Source organism: Haliotis rufescens, unplaced genomic scaffold (genome assembly GCF_023055435.1).
Source record: "Haliotis rufescens isolate VD_foot unplaced genomic scaffold, xgHalRufe1.0.p SCAF_4, whole genome shotgun sequence".
Lineage (NCBI taxonomy): Eukaryota > Metazoa > Mollusca > Gastropoda > Lepetellida > Haliotidae > Haliotis > Haliotis rufescens.
This window is the reverse complement of record NW_025964112.1, coordinates 10,520,774-10,538,048: the sequence shown is the minus strand read 5'-3', so window position 1 is coordinate 10,538,048 and position 17,275 is coordinate 10,520,774. Positions and strand designations below refer to the sequence as shown.

General features: G+C 39.3%; 1 protein-coding gene across 1 annotated transcript; it reads left to right on the top strand.

Moving 5' to 3' along the window:
- The first annotated feature begins 11,437 nt into the window (after positions 1-11,437).
- On the top strand, positions 11,438-16,689 carry LOC124135791. Its single transcript, XM_046501339.2, has 3 exons — positions 11,438-11,642; positions 11,925-12,044; positions 16,135-16,689. Exons 1-3 carry the CDS (start codon positions 11,480-11,482, stop codon positions 16,536-16,538), a joined length of 687 nt encoding a protein of 228 aa, XP_046357295.2. The 5' UTR covers positions 11,438-11,479; the 3' UTR covers positions 16,539-16,689.
- Positions 16,690-17,275: the final 586 nt, after the last annotated feature.

Sequence of the window (17,275 nt, the reverse complement as noted above, 5' to 3'; positions counted from 1 at the left end):
GCGCATCTCTTTGCATGACAAGGTTGGCATCTGCATTTGTGGCTTCACCACTTATGAAATATCCTCCATATATCCGCCATAAATCTGCTTCATAGTTGGAAACAGTTATTTTGTAACATAGCCACCTGTATTTCACAAGCAACTGATAACAACCTCAGTCAGAGTCATGTGTCACAGATTGGATAACGGTTATCATTACAATGAGTGAACAAATAATATTGTGCATTGTGGTTTTCATCATAAGTGATACGCTACTTATCGACCCAATCCGTCCAGCACGTGCGTCGCACGAGGTGATCGCCAGCTGGAAAGGATTCCGGTCATTGTAGGAACTCGCGTGCATAAAACTGTAAGTGGACGGCAACTGTATTCGTTTGGAGTTTAGTACACCACGGTTGCGGATTGTGAATGCGAAAGAAGTTTCATATGAAAGATGTGTTCAGGTGTTTATTTGCATGTGGAGATTGATACAAGACGTGGATGCATTTCCTTGTGCACATACTTCTAGCGTTGTGGGTTCTACATACTCATTCTAATTATTTGGGCAAGACGTGACGCTGGAGGGAGACCAAGACAAGGACGAACAGAAACACAAGACGACGTGCCGGCCGGACATTTAATTAACGTCTGAGAATGAGGTACAGGTCACGAGACGCCCGGTTAACAATACATTACATCTAACAACGAACCATAAAATTATAACATTAAACCGACTACTGCTGAACACTACAATACTGATTCACATATTCCCTGGATTAAAAAGCACCTGTAAGTATTTTTCAGATTCATATCGAACGTATTATACATAAATTGCATCTGTAAGTTTGGATATATTATGTATAGACACTGTATAGCTGTTTATAGATTATGTTGAATTCAGTACTCTCTCAGTATCATTGCATTTATATGCATGAATCACGATATGCTACTCTTAGCTTGTGCTCGTTTTTAGTGTGTTATATTTATCGTATTAATCCGCTGATCAGTACACGGAAGAAATACGTAATCTTCATTTATCCACACTGTCAATGAAGTGTCAGTCATACCTTGTGGGTTGGCCTCCAATCAAATTCAACCAATCAGAAGGGCGTAAACATTATTAGACAAGAAAACATATGGCTGACGTTATTGTGGACATGAGGCGAGTGTAACGTTGATATTGGATATACAAAATAATAGTGACTGTTAAGCGCTGCACTCAACAATATTCCAGGCATAAAACATACATAAGACCTTCCCTGGTATCAATAGACGTGATAAAAGATAATTAGTCATTTGCATTTTTTAAACTTTGTAAATATTAATTAATTAGTTACATCTATTTTTCTTAGTTTGTAACAGTGATATGATGGTAAAAAACATTGTTGGTGATGCACAATACCAATTCAAAATACCGTTTAGTGTCGGTTGGGTTATACTGAAACACGATAGTTGATATCAAGACTTGCAAACAAAGACAAACCACAATTAACCTTGGATAATGACAATTTCATTTTAATAAAATCTCAAAATAATCAGTTTTGATCGTGTCATACAGATCCATGAATGTTCAGAATTGTCGACAATATTGTGTGTGTAAGCTCACCTGAAGAAAGGACTAATGTCGTTTTGATTTGATATTTTGTATGCAATTTCCCATTCATATCCATATAAAAGCACATGAGTGAGGTGGTGATCACCAAGGTTTTGCCCATGTCGATGCCTTCTTCTTGACTAAATGCTATTTTCACAATGTTTCAAGCGCCCAAGGCCCGGTGTCCAAATTTCTTCAAGGTCCATTTCCCGAAAATTCCATAGAAAGAAAAAGATTCATATGTTTGTTTTGTGATATTGTGATCTACAATGTATTTTATAAGACTCAAAAGTTGTTTGATCAATGTTACAACATTCAAAGCCTCAGTAAATCTTTCAAAATGTTTTATGGTAGGACATTTCCAATTTTGACGCATCAGTGACAAACATGATGTCAAATGCAATTCCCTTTTTGACTTGTACCATATATTCCAGGGTTATTATGGTGAATAAATTGACTTGCCTTTGCGTGTGTTTGTGATGGGTGCCTTATGTGGGGGAGGATATATACGATCATCTTTTCGCGAACACCTGGTATCATAACTATGTGATAGTAATTCATAATTACATTGTCATGATATAGTCGGCATCGTACAATCGATTCTGCCTTTGGCAGAGATTTCTTATGAATATGGAAAGGGTTTTGCCGCTTTTATTTCCAAGAACACCATGCATGTAAACTAGAACTAGGCATTGTTTTAGCCCTTTTATCTGGAACCCCACCTGCTCACAACGTTGCTCATGATATTAACCAAAGGTTTGCCGATCCAAACTCGATATGCACTGTGATACAGATTTGATATTTACAATATTTATTCAAACACGCAAACACCACTATCAAGTGGTGGGTCCATAATGCAAGAAATGTATTTTATTATACACGTTCCATGACGATGTGTATTGTGATGCACGTTTTTACCTTTGGTATTTGAACGATGAACTCGGCTGTAGAACTAATTCCATGTTTTGTATTTCATTCAGTTGTGCACTGATATCTAACCAACAGCTGCCTAGTGAAGATCCGGGTTCGAATAGGTCTTCAGCAACCCATGCTTGCCGTAAAAGGCGACTATGCTTGTCTTAAGAGGCGACTAACGGCATCAGGTCGTCAAGCTCGCTGACTTGATTGATGCATGTCATCGTATCCCAATTGCTTGGATCGCTGCTCATGACGTCAATCAGTTGATTGTCTGGTCCATACTCGATTATTTACCGTCGTACAGCTGGAATATTGCTGAGTGCGGCGTTGAATAATAAACAAACAAACAGCTAATCAACAGCAGTTATATCTATGTTGGAACAATTTGATACTTGTAATGTTATCATCAACGTATATTGCAGAAAAGCAAAATTTTATTTTATCTGAAACATTGCAAATGTGTGTGTGTGTGTGTGTGTGTGTGTGTGTGTGTGTGTGTGTGTGTGTGTGTGTGACATACGGGAGACGGAAAAGTGTAGAATAGAATAAAAGCAACCATTACAATTTGCATGGTCATAAGATTTTTCTCCACTGTATTATACCGACTATATCAATTGTGGGTTATTCTCTGGCGTTATTATATAAATCGAGTAGTGATGATACCACGTTTTTGCGAAAATGTGAGCATATCCAGGCCACCAAACACATGGTAAGACAACTCAATAGTTCACCTGAAAACACGGGAACAATTTGTACAAGTCAAAATAAGTTATTTCATCGGGCATTATTTTTGTCACTGATTGTCACAAAGGTAAAAGCGACCGAAAAAACTCCATGTTTACAAGAAATCTTTGCCAAAAGCTGAGTCGATTTTACGGTTCCAACTATATCATGAGCATATAGATGAAAGGCGTCGTCAGCAATATTCTATTTATATCATGTTTGTTTACTTGATGTTAAATCAATTTTTCAACGCATGAGCACAATTGCTACACATTTGTTATTTCGTGCTAGTGAAATATGTATTTGTGATCAAATAATAGGCAGCTGTGTTATCAATATCAGTATACGTTAAATCGGTCGAAAATGTTTTTGCGATTCGTCACATCAGACAGACAGATCAGAATCGAAATTAAACTCAAGGCATAACTCACACGTGATCCCTGACATCTTGAGAAGATATACAGTCTTGTCCTGGTTGCATTTGAAGCAAGTACAAACGGTTGGATGGAGGATGTTTCTATACACAATAACTCTGTATTGTGCATGGCGCAAGGTCTGTTCATCAGTGACAAAATTATGTCTGGTGCAATTCCCTATTTTGAGTTTTATGGACAATTGACTTGCCTTTGCATGTGCTCATCTTTTCGCGAACACCTGGTATCATCATTATTTCATATGGATTCATAAAAAAACATGCTTCAAATATTCTCGAAATCGTACAATATAGATTTCTTATAAATATGGAAAGGGTTTTGCCGCTTTATTTCCGAGTTTTGCATCGTTAGTGTATTAAACGTGATGGCGGAAATATATGTAACTGTTATGTTGATGTTTATAGCTCTTCTAAAAAAATAGTGTCCAGTAGAATCAATAACTCAAACTAAAACACAGCTGATCCATTACTACTTGGTCTCAACAATACATTTATCTGGCTTCCGTCTGTATCACATGGCGGATGATAACATCGTGTTTTCATGACAGCACTTTCCAGCTACCTCGCAGTCCCGTGTGAAGATTCACAAGTAGTGTTAGAGACGTGATTGGTGAAACAAACTCAATACTGATTGTCTGACACTTCAACCATGAGCCCATCAACAGCTGTTATATCTGTTTATACAAATTGAAATTTGTAATGTTATCATCAACGTATATTGTAGATAAACAAACGTTAAATTTTATTTTGTATGAAACATTGAAAATGTAATATTTTTGTGTGTGTATGTCTTTGCTAACTGGCACCTGGAACAGAAAAGTGAAGAATAGAACAAAAGCAACAAAACAATTTCCTTAATCATTAACAAAATGTGTACCCGTCACAAACACATGCAAAGGCAAGTCAATTGTTTACCTCAATACACGGGAACTTACAGTACAAATCAAAATAGGGAAATGCATCGGCCATAATTTTTGTCACTGATGATCACAAATTAGGAAATGTCCTCCACACGTCCATTATAAACAATTTCGAAAGCTTTAGTAAGGATTTCAATGTTGAAACTATGTTCAAACATCTTTTGAGCAAGAACCGCATGACATCTTTAAAATCTTCGTCGAAAGAGCAGGCTCGAATGAACATGTACCTCAACAGTTAAGAAAAGTAGACACCGAAGGCTGGAGCTGCTTGAATATTGCTCGACATAAAGGGACATTTGACTTTTTGAAAGTTTAAGTCATTTCCTTAAACAGTCTTGTTTAGAGTTTACTTTTGTCCCTCTGAATCGTTATGCATATAATTATGACTCTAAGTATGACTCAGACAAGATGGTTTCATTGGTTTCTTGTATTTCTAGTTCAGGTGGATAAATCAGTGGAAGGGAACTGGCTATTTGATGGTTATTGAATCACATCAGACCATCAGTATACCTGAAGCTTAGACTTTTAACTCGTGTGCATAAAGATGAAGATCAGCACGGGAGAAGCACAACTGGTGGTCATAGGGATGGCTCTCTGTTGCATACATGTAAATGTCCTACCCTCAACTGTCACATATATGCTTGAAATGAGCCCAGCTTCAGTTTTGACAAATTGTCATGAACCACGTTTAGTTTCAAATGCGCCGTGGTTCAAGGAACCGCGTAATCCCTGACGTGTATGGTGTGGGATAATTGTGTACAAAGTCGAACAATCAAATGTTTTCGCATAATTGAACTTGGTTCTTCGTTAAGATTGCATTAAGTTTAACAAATCCTTTCAGTTTTTGAGAATCCACAGGGTTTTAATCCCACATGTCTCAAATACTTTTTCAGAAAATAAAGAAAGTCCTTCTTTGACTGTATTACGGACTATGACTAATCATTGCGACAGGGATTTGGTGGTACGTTATTTTGCTTGACCAAGCAAAATGTGTCATTTATGGGGCTTTTTGATCCAATACAAAAGGGAAATGGTCACATCCTCAGGTTTTAGAGTTAAGTGAGTGAGTGAGTGAGTGAGTGAGTGAGTGAATGTAATTTTAAGTCACGTCGGCAATATTTCAGCCATAGTGTGAATTGAACAATTTATACAATATTTATAAAAAAAACTGTCGACGAAGGACAGTATAAAAAATAGCAATATGTCACAGTTTTTCTTAAAACTAGTTGTAGAACATTAAAACACCTATTATTGGGCAACGATGCGATATACAAATTGGGCTAGGGGTCCCCAGCAACAAAGGTAAGGTCACCATACTAGGGACCAAGGAGACTTACGGTACCTCTGCTACCTGCATGGTTCCCCAGCATGATTTACAACTTTCCCTTAGTTACTGGCAATTGTTTCAAGTTTAGCCAGAAATTAAAAGTGAACAAATTTTCTGCAGTTAAAATGGGGTAGATATATATATTCTTTGAATGAGGTGGTCTTACATATCCTCTCAGGGGGACAATAATTTTTACGGTACTGTAATCCCCGTCAATGGCTTTTAGAGTGAAGGCAACCGTGGATAGAACTGGTGCATGGTTTTGTCAGAGTTTTTCCTCAGTTAACATACCGGTCTTACATGTGACATTATTTGATAGGTCACGTGTACCAGGTTCTTGGATCAAACAACTAATGTCGGCCTGCTTGTCATATGATGGTTATGTTATCTAAGGGTCTTGTCAGTTGGAACAACTACATACTTTTCGTACAGGGCAGACAGACATTGGATGGCAGCTGGCTGAGACAGAATGGGTTTACTCCAACTCTCAGACTGTGTCTTCTTTTTTCAGTTTGCGCATTCTATCCATTTGATCAATCACAACATCACGCACTGACCCAACCCACTCTAAAATACATTCAACCGGTTCATCTTCTCTGGGACACTTATGCTTGTGGATTCGAATTCGGTTCGCCCCGATTACGTTTCTATGTTTGTCAGAATCATATCCGTATTCGTGGGCTTCACCAAAGTGGTAAACGTCTCAGGCCTGCATCACTTCGGGATTTCTTCCATTAAGTAGACACGCCGGGATATAACTGGAATACTGAATACAAAGCGGCATTAAACCCAACTCACTCACTCATTCTTCGTCTCTGTCAGCCCATCTTGTGCCATACGCTTCGATAGCATCCGTAATTTTAAAGTTGTGATCCCAGTTGATAGCAGGCTGTTTACGATATTTGGTGACATATTTGAATAACTGACAAAGGATGTTATTGTCAACGACATGTTCTAATGGTGAACATGGTTTTTGGTTTGTAAATGCATGAGTGTTATATTCTTCAAGTACATCAAATAGAAAATGTTCTTGTGGTATACCAATTTGTCATCTAATTTTGAAGTCATCTATTTTAAACGTTAACGACAAAGAAACATCTGGCGTAAAGGGGTAAATAGTGATGAAAATCATATGACAACATCACCGAATATCAGCACATTTCCATAAAAGGGTAAACATGTCCTATTTTATCGTGTAACTCCCACCACACAAATATAGCTGGAATATTATTGCTGAGTGCGGCGTTAAAAAACAAACACACAATCACAAATGCCCTAGTGAGTACCAGTAAGTAGATGTCAGTTATAGGACGACAAACTGTGAAACACTGGAACAGGAAATTCCGCAGTCAGATTCGTGAGGTTGATCTTTGCCCGGAATTATGACAAACCAAGTGGACCAGGTGCCACTTAACCCCAGCCACGATCCCATTCCCCAAGAGTTTTAAGAAAGGATCGGGCAATATTTATAATATTCAAAAGCTTTTAATTAAAAGACGGGTCGGCCCTAATCAAAGCTATCGGGGGTTTTTCATTTATAAATACGTTTATGCCTGTTGAGAACAATTCCTAAACAGGGGAGGATTCGAACAACGAACTTCGTTCGGTGCTGTTTTGTATAACATTTACAAAAAGACATACTGATCTGCATTACCGACAATATCTAGCCATCTCTAACTGACAACTACACTTGCATGCGAAGGAGTTTACTGAATGAGAGTGCGTTTGATTTAACATTATTTCACTGCATGCCAAAATGACGTGGGGGGAAAACGTGAAGTGAAAAGGTCTTGTGTGTTTACCTCTTTGGTGAAACCGACGAGCACGGGCATGGTTTTGACATACCCAAGAAACATAATCAGGGCGAGCCTAGGATTTCATATATTTGTGGCACGATTTAGGGACACAGCAAATCGTGGCACCTTAGACCACTGGGCCACCCGTGACCTTTGGGGGTAAAGACAATGACATAAATAACCACACGTGGAAACATTATACACTCTCTTCAAAAGCAATAATTAGCTGTAATTTCAATTTTTTTAACTTTTTATAATTCTTCAATATTAGTCTCTGTCCACATGTAGACAACCATACACATTGTGAGATGGCTTCATAAGGTACACAGACACAATTAGTTAATATTATCAGCTGATGCAGCAGGATATATCACATGATCAGGCATATGCCTTTTATAATATTTGAAAGAATATTTGATTTGGTGATAAAAAATGTATGTACGTCATGGAAAATTTTAAATCCCTCAATAGCAGGTGTGATGGATCCATTAGCACTAGTTTGGGTGTAAAATCGTGACCATATATTTAGGAATCCATTTTCCGGATATTCGCTATACTGACACCATCATAATGGAACATATGGTGAGTGCATTTCAGTTTCGAAACTGGTGCACAAATACAGCTATTAAGGACAGTGTTAAACCAGGAGAAACTTTTTTTCAAGAGAATTTAGTGAAACATTTTTCATTGCCATATTACTGTACGAAACACAGGAATACTGTGAAGTGACTGAGTGAGTGAGTGAGTTGGGTTCAACTGGGATTCGAACCCACAATCATAAGATTCAGAGATGCCTAAGGGACGCATCTCTGCACACCCGTGCCCCCAAATACTTTGAAGAAATGAAGCTGATTAGAAGGAATTTGCCAGAAGCCAGTTGTCAATCTGTGTCCGTTAATTTATGATAAAGGGGTGCTTTTAAAGCTACAGAAATAAGAGAGTTCGGTTTAACACCACCATTCCTCTGCACAAACATCTTGTCTCTAAAATCAAAATATTTCACAGAAGAAACAGTAGTGAAATTATCTTACTAAATCATAATAAAAAGGAGATCAGAAACTATCGTCATTCATTTGTTCCACAGTCAGTCCATTAGGAAACGTGGAGCATTCTTCACGATCAACTGGCGCTCAATACTTCTTCAGACGACAGGCTCCGCAGTCGGCTGCTACTACCTCATCCTAATAGCAACTTGTAGCACAATGTTCTTTGGGTTGGTATCGGTTCCCTACTGGTGGGGGATGTTGTTAATTGTGTATCTTAGGTTTTCTCTGCCGCAATGGTCTCTCTGTCTCAGGTGTAACTCACCATACAGGTTGTAACCTCCACGAATCTTTCCTTTCCCATGCATACATATTGCCACATCCATATCGCTTTAGTTAGGTTAGTTTGTTGTCATACAAATTCCATGTAAAAGTACTTCAGCTTTCGTCTGATCTTAGGTGGCACTCATGAAGAGCAACCTCCCCGTGGTGAGTGATTGGTAACGCTAATCGCTCTTCCCCCGTGTGGACCCGGGGTAGAATGTGTCCTCAGAAGGCGGTGGCTCATTGGCCAATCTGTAGTTGTTGACCTCCAAATTCAAATATTGCCCTTTGTGTCATATTCGCTGGCGTATAACAACCCTGTATCCCTTGTGTTTGCATCCTGGGGATCCGATGCAGTTTAACACTGTCCTTGTTGACATTCCATTGTGGGTTGGGAGCAGGGTTGCTGAATAATTTCCTTTCACCATGGCTCACAATCATTCTGGTTCTAAACGAAGAATATTTACATCCACTACGCTTTTAAACGTAGCATATTTGTAATTTTATTTGTGGCTAAAGTTATGTACAACCGCTAGCGACTGAGGGGATGATGTAAATCCTGCTGGGGTCAATGCAGGTAGCAAAGGTACAGTTAGTCCCCATGGTCCCCAGCGTGGTGCTCTACCTTCAGTGGCTGGCGATCTATAGCCGTTTTTATTATGTTATTGTTATGTATAGTCCTATCATTTTTTATATCTAGTTTTATATCTTTTGCTGTGATAATTCTAGTTAGTTTACTGTCCTTCATTGGCATGTTTTTATATAAGTTTAATAGTATTTATTATATTTAACCCTTGATAGTCACGAAATGGCTGAAATATTGCCGATGTGACTTAAAATTTTAACTCACTCACTCACTCCTGGCCCTGATATGGATACTATTAACTCAAAGTTAAAACAACTGGAACAAGCGGAGATCAACTTGCAAGCCAGGCGCAGATGACTTACTCCAAAAAGTCATAGCGCTTTCTATGACCGGTGGCAGACGGCCTCTCAAGATTTCAGCATAGAAATGGATGTTTTCTCTGAAGTTCTACCCAACCTGGAAGCCAGTAACCTCGATGTTCCTTGATATGGCTGTCTCGCCAAAGCACCCATGCCTAGCCCTAGTTCTGAGGTACATAGTATGGAAGTGAGTGAGTGAGTGAGTGAGTATGGTTTTACGCCGCTTTTAGCAATATTCCAGCAATATCACGGCGGGGGACACCACAAATGGGCTTCACACATTGTACCCATGTCGGGAATCGAACCCGGGTCTTCGGCGTGACGAGCGAACGCTTTTTAACCACTAGGCTACGCGACCGCCCCACATAATATGACAGTGTCAAGGCGGACTTACGTGACAAACCCCAACACTGAGGAGAATTGACCCTCGGGTCCTCCAGTGTGCTAAGGAGAATGTCCACCAGTAACATGCTCTAACCCCCGGGCATAGGGAGGGGAGGGTACGAGGCCAAACAAAATCCAGGGCCCCTCGGCCAATCCCATTTAACTTAGGTCAGTGGATTTGTACAGATGAAACCCTATCCACCCGAGAGACCATTGCACGCAGGTCTCAGTATTTGCATTTGGAAAAGAGGACAGACATTGAAGGGATCGTCCTTGCCCTCCATCCTCAAATCCAGCTTCTATAAACATGGTAACACCATGTTCTCACATACCCTTGGGCAACCATGGTATGATAATGCCGAAGAGGATTATCCCTGGTATGTGGAGGATGACGGCCATTCCTCTTGTGCCCGTTGGTGTTTCATACGATCAAATATATCATACTTGTTCAAACTGTTGGAAGATGCCCCGTACCTGACACTATAAATGATACAGATGCACCTTTACCGTCGCATTGAAAGAATAAAGAATTTGAATTATATTAGTCAAACATGTCTTCCTTGGCAAACTGTCCAACAAAATGTTCAACTGGAAGAACATTTTTTACATTATAATGTAGGATAAATTAAATGTATGCATTCCCGTGTAGGTCTCGGGTTAGAATCGGGTGGTCAGGCTCGCTGACTTGGTTGATGCATGTCTTTGTATCACAATGGCGTAGATCGATGCACATGATGTCAATCACTGGATTGTCTGGTGCAGATTCGATTTTTACCTTCCGCCGTCATTTAGCTGGAATATTGCGGAGTGTGGCGTAAAACAACAATGATACAAAATGTATGTGTAAAACCCAAATACTTCAATTACAATTTACTCACATTATTGCATTAACCTACTTGGTCTACTCATGCATACAAACAAACTCATATAAGTCCGGTTTGCATTCATTTTGAGTGTGTGCCATCTGGAGTTCAGAACATACGCTTGATCCGCTCTTTGGGCTCCTATAAAATAAAAATCGATATCACATCAGTTGTTATGGACATATGGGAGTTTCATATATATCACACCTTTGCAACATGCTGGCAAATACAACGTACCCGAACACTATAAATGAACGCTGGATGTCAGCTGTCTGTACACACCTGACATCATGGAGAAAGTCATCATTTGCAGCATTGTCGCTCTGATATCACTAGTTCTCGCTGCAGGATCTGGGTTAGACAAATCAAGTACACTGGAATCCGTGATTGCCCGACTGGAGACTGTGGAGCGTCATATTCTGGCTTTCAACGATAGACCAACTCGTAGCAAAAGTAAGTGTTCACAATCTTGCAAGTCTCTAACATAAAACACGTTTCTTTCAAAACCTAATTGTAAGAGACATCCAGCTGCTAGTATCTGTGCATTGTACATCAATACGAAGACCTGTTAATAAGATAGACCGATTAAAAACTCGCTGAGGTTCAACAATTCATTTAGTTTATTACATTAATAGTAAGCAAGGCAGCATAAAGCACTAGTCCGGTTGTATCTACACAAGAGACATCATAAAGCCTATGTGTTTCTTACCTTCGCTCTTTTCACCCTAACCCTAGAGTCCAACCCAGACGAGCAGACAGATGGTGGAAAAATGAACGCCAGACTCCAGGCTGTGGAACGTCAGCTTTTGGCATTCAAATCAACACCATTGGAAAGAAGAACCCCGTGCACATCCAGTAAGTCTTGCTAATATGTTTCTTACCATCCCCAGACTTCAGGGAAGAAGTAGGCACGTCAAACAATACGTTTTCACCAACCATGGCTTGTCTACGTGGAAGGACTGGACACGTCAATCAGTAAGTTTTCACCAACCATCGCCTGTCCACTTGGAAGAACGAAGGCAAGTCATGCAGTAGGTATTCATCCACCATCGCCTGTGTACCTGGACGAGCTTGGCACGTCCTGCAGTAGGTATTCACACACCATCGCCTGTCTACGCGGAAGAACTTGGCACGTCATGCAGAAGGTATTCACACACCTTCGCCTGTCTAGGTGGAAGAACAAAGGCACGTCCTGCAGTAGGTACTAGTATTCACACACCATCGCCTGTCTACGTGGACGATCTTGGCACGTCCTGCCCTTAGTATTCACACACCATCGCCTGTCTACGTGGATGAACTTGGCACGTCCTGCCCTTAGTATTCACACACTATCGTATGTCCACGTGGAAGAATTTGGCATGTCCTGCAGTTGGTATTCACACACCATCGCCTGTCCACATGGAAGAACTTGGCACGTCATGCAGTAAGTATTCAGATGATTGGCGCTATAGGTGATTAACAATAGACAATGGAAGCCAACACTGTACAGTAATTATCGCTGATAGTATGGGAGCCAGTACTTAAATATCATAGATAAGTAATAGGTAATTGACACTGGTCAAACGGGAGGCCTGGGGTCATTAGCACTGATAGGTGAAACAGGGGACATAGCAAAGGGCAAATTGAAGCCAGCAAGGTGATTAGCACTGACATTTGCATTGGGTTGCGTTTCAGTATCATCGTTAGATTTGGGGTTTAACAAACTCCAATATTCTTTTGGGGAATGTTTAGAACGATCACGTCACAACGGACTTGATGTATTTTGCTGTTTATTTCTGAATCTGTTGACTATTCTCATATATTATATGGCATGTTGTCTAAAGTTAAATTTATTTCTTTTCTTTGAAAATTGTTTCCTTGACTTATGATACTGTTTGCGCGCTTCTTGGCATTCGTAACCAAACCACGGTTTCTGTTGTCTATTACTTGACTTATAGCCAGTTGCCTTTACACGCCGGGTAGATTTCACACCGAAAGTATTGCGTGCGGCCTCGAAGAGCGACAGAGATAACATTCTTATCCGGGTCACCGAGACCTTTTAGAGCTGACTCAGCCCTTTTTGTTATTTGATCAATTTCAGTCAAATAAATAATATAATTATGGATGAAATCATCTTTTTTGTCAACATCATAACGTTTTGGGGCACTTGTAACTGGGGTTTCGTGATTCATTGTGGAAGATTTAAGGACAACGTAAAGGACAATTATCATCAGAGTACAAAGGGTTAAAGTCGAAAACTTTCATGTTTGAAAATAAAGATAAGCATGACTTACTACGTCGAGTTGAACTCATTTACAGTTATCACAACAAGCCATAAAATCAACACTGTGCCTTTAAGATTTAACCGTAAATATAGAATAGATATTGAAATGTCACTTTTCTGCTTATACCCCTTGACAATGCTGGTCGTAGGACCTGGGCTGGTGATATACGTACATGATTATTTTCTTTAGGATTTGGATAAGCTTGGCTTGCCCAAGGTGTTGGCTGGGTCTATACGTTTATCTCCGCTTTTCATCAACGACTGAAAGATGTGCGCCTTCAGGAATTGAAATCTAATATTCGTGATAATCATAAAACTTGAAGTATTCAGTCAACTTAAACTATATCTACATATAGAAAAGTGTCTCTCCTACATAAAGTGATTTAAATTTAAAAAGGTACTTTGTAGGCACTTGGTGGATGTAGATGTGGAAAGTTTACACACAGGTGAGAACATGTTCGAGGGCGACTTTGTCCGTTGTGGAAAATGAAAAACATTTTCTGATGTTTGTCCGATGTATAACAGTTTACAAAGAGAAATCTCTACAGCCAATCAATATTTACTTATGTATCAATACCATATTAAACATATGAAAAAACAAACGGAGTCTTGGAAAGTAGGAGCTTTTTTATTTCAGTTTCATCCAAAGGATCGATCAACGTTTTTGAACGTACTTTCTGAGGATGAATTTGTTTCATACTTACGAACGCTGTTTAAAGACAACATATCACTTTAAGTCACTTGAATTTGCAAATGAATCTGTAAATTAAAACATTATGTAATGTAATCACTCGGGACAGGTTACTGCCGAGAGTCTAGCAGTTTGAGGTATTTTGTTTATACACATTTATAATTATGGGCTGGGAGGCCTACATTCGGAATAAATGATATTGATATTGTAGTAGTCACGTCATACAGTAAACATTTGCAACCGTCAGCCAATCTACGTAAAAGAGTGACCGCATTACCGAAAAAAGTATTTATTCAGAGGCACTTCTTTCGCAAACCGGTCGGCTTGGCATTTTCAAATACTGATCTCACCTTAATGACGTTCCTACATTATTTACAGCGAGTTTGGTAATATATTTCAGGCAGAGTACTTGTCGAACAAATACTTAGAGAATGTATTGTAACATGTAGTAGCGACGACAAAGGTTGACGTTTTTTCTATCGCAACTTGATGGTTGCGTACTGTGACGTCATGTCTACTGTTTCGACTTCCCATCAGGAGAGTTTTATGACGCCAAAGTAGTGTAGGAAGGGATCACAGAAATAAGTAAGTATAGCTCGCTAGTCGGGGTGGTATACAGTGTAGGAAGGGGTCACAGAAATATGGGAAGAAAAGCTCTTACTTTAGAACAAAACAAACAAAACTCCGCTTCATTTTTTCAAGTGTTTTGTTTGATTGTTGTTCAATGCCGCATAAATCTATGTTCAAGCTACATGATGGCGGTTGTAAATATTAGAGTATGGACCAGGCAATCCAGTGATTGATATCATGAGCATCGACCTACGCAATTGGGACATGATGGCATGCATCAACCAAGTCAGCGAGCCTGACCACCCGTTCCCGTTAGTCGCTTCTTACAACATGATGGCAGTTTAAATCATGTTTGCAGGATATCTTCCTACGTGTCTCATTGAAGTGGTTCACGTTTCATGGTGGCCTTATGGTTAAAGCGTTCGCGCGTCACGCCGAAACCCCGGGTTCCATTCCCTACATGTGTACAATGTGTGAAGCCAATTTCTGGTGTCCCCCGCCGTGATATTGATGGGATATTGCTGAAAGCAGTGTCAAACCATATTCACTCACTCACTCAAGTTTTATATTGAAAATTAAGGTTTGGGTGCCATAACGAAAACATATATGCCGAATAAAACCGAACTTCTCTGGTCTATTCTTCCTTTTAACCTTCTGAATATAGCATGTTGAACCGATACATCATTAATCATTTCCACCTTTGCCAAAGATTCCCAGTTATTTTGTCATTTTGTCATGTACAATGGAGATAACTCCTAAATGCCAGGCTGTCATTCTAACTCTGTTTAAAATGTCAAGTAGCAAAAGGAATAAATTGAATTTTGTTTATTGTAAATGTTTGCATCAGTATATTAGATTATGCTTTATCCCCCAAATGGCAACAGACTGTGATGGCGATCGCCCAAGTGGACTTTTAAAGTCTCTCTATTGTCTTCTCAAATTGTAAATGTTCTCCCAACGATCATGTTTAATCATATTTCTGATAAACAGTGTTATTAATTTACTTTCATAACGATTGTTTATGACTGTCAGAAACTTTGTCAAGCTTTTATATGTTAATATATACGCAACCTTACTTTTTTCTCTGTGCCAGACAATGCGATAAATCTGTTTTCAAGCACGTGGGATATGTATTTATTTGTCCAAATAAACCATACAGTACGGTCGTCAAAGCGGGACATACCCTTTTGTCAAGTTTTTAGTGATACTTGACGTACACCCTATGATGTCATAATGATATACCCGGCACTTTTGTCCACTTAATGCCGTGCTAAGATAGTTGACTATGGCAACGCCGTTCACACTCTCACTTTATCTACTTTTAATTCAAGAATATTTTTGAAGAAACTATCATTATTTCCTGTTTATGTCTCATAAGCATGATCTAGACCATATCATGATTTATAATTATCTAATTTCAGATAGATCCCTTGAGTTTGTTTCGTACCAAGTGAAGGCAAAGGCACTACCAACCATTGTCCAGAATCAAGAGGTTCTCAAATTTGACACAGTCACAGACAACAATGGCGGAGGGTACCATGCTACTTCCGGTATATTTGAAGCTCCCGTGTCCGGCACCTACCTCTTCTGGGCCAACATCATGAGCTACGACAGGGGGGCCCTCTTTATTGCGCTGATCAAAGAAGGTGTGCGTCTTTTCACTGGATTTAGTTCGAGAGAACTTCAATTTGGCATTGCGACTCTTAACTACATAGTCAATGTCAACAAGGGGGAGAAAATCTGGTTCACAAAACCTCGTGAAACATTGAACATCTATGGTAACTACTTCTCGAACTATGGAGGAGTCCTCCTTCATGCTCGCTAAGCTCCCACAGCAAATGACACGAACGAGCTAAATTCACATTCATTAAAAAGTTTGGTAATATATCTATCTTGAATATGCTCATGCGTATTGAATGTAAACCTAGCATCAAACTGATGTACCTGTTACTAAATAAATGGTATGTTCATTAAAAGCTTTGTTTGTTTTTTTATTTCGTATTTTCATTCCTCGTCGTTTTACTCTGGAAATAAATGCCACAAAACACGTTCTATAATCATTAATGATTTCTGCTAAAGGCAGAGTCTGTTTACGATTCCGACTATATCATAAGCATGTATTTAAGAATTACTATCAATAGAGATGATACCAGTTGTTCGCGAATCCTGTTCCACAGGGGGCACCCAGCACAAACACGTCAAGTCAAGTGTTCACATCAATGTGGTTACACTTGCGATAAGGTATGATTTGTCTGAGATTGAATATGGCGTTGCAACCCATACCTTTGATTGTGGCGCCTATTTGAAATATCCATGTTAAGCAGTTTTGTCCCTTCCTTCTCTTCCCTTCTGCCGTGTCTTGTTCCGTTAGTCCTGAACAACAGATCTAGGATATTTACTACATATATAAGATGGTTACACCAATAATAGATTGAGGTTGCCCAACGATTTCACAAATCTAACCCATTTTCTTGTGCTCCGTTTCAATTTAAGGTAATTTCACTTTTTTCCACACCTTTTTCCGTTTAATCGTTGTATATTCCCATTCCTATATTATTATGA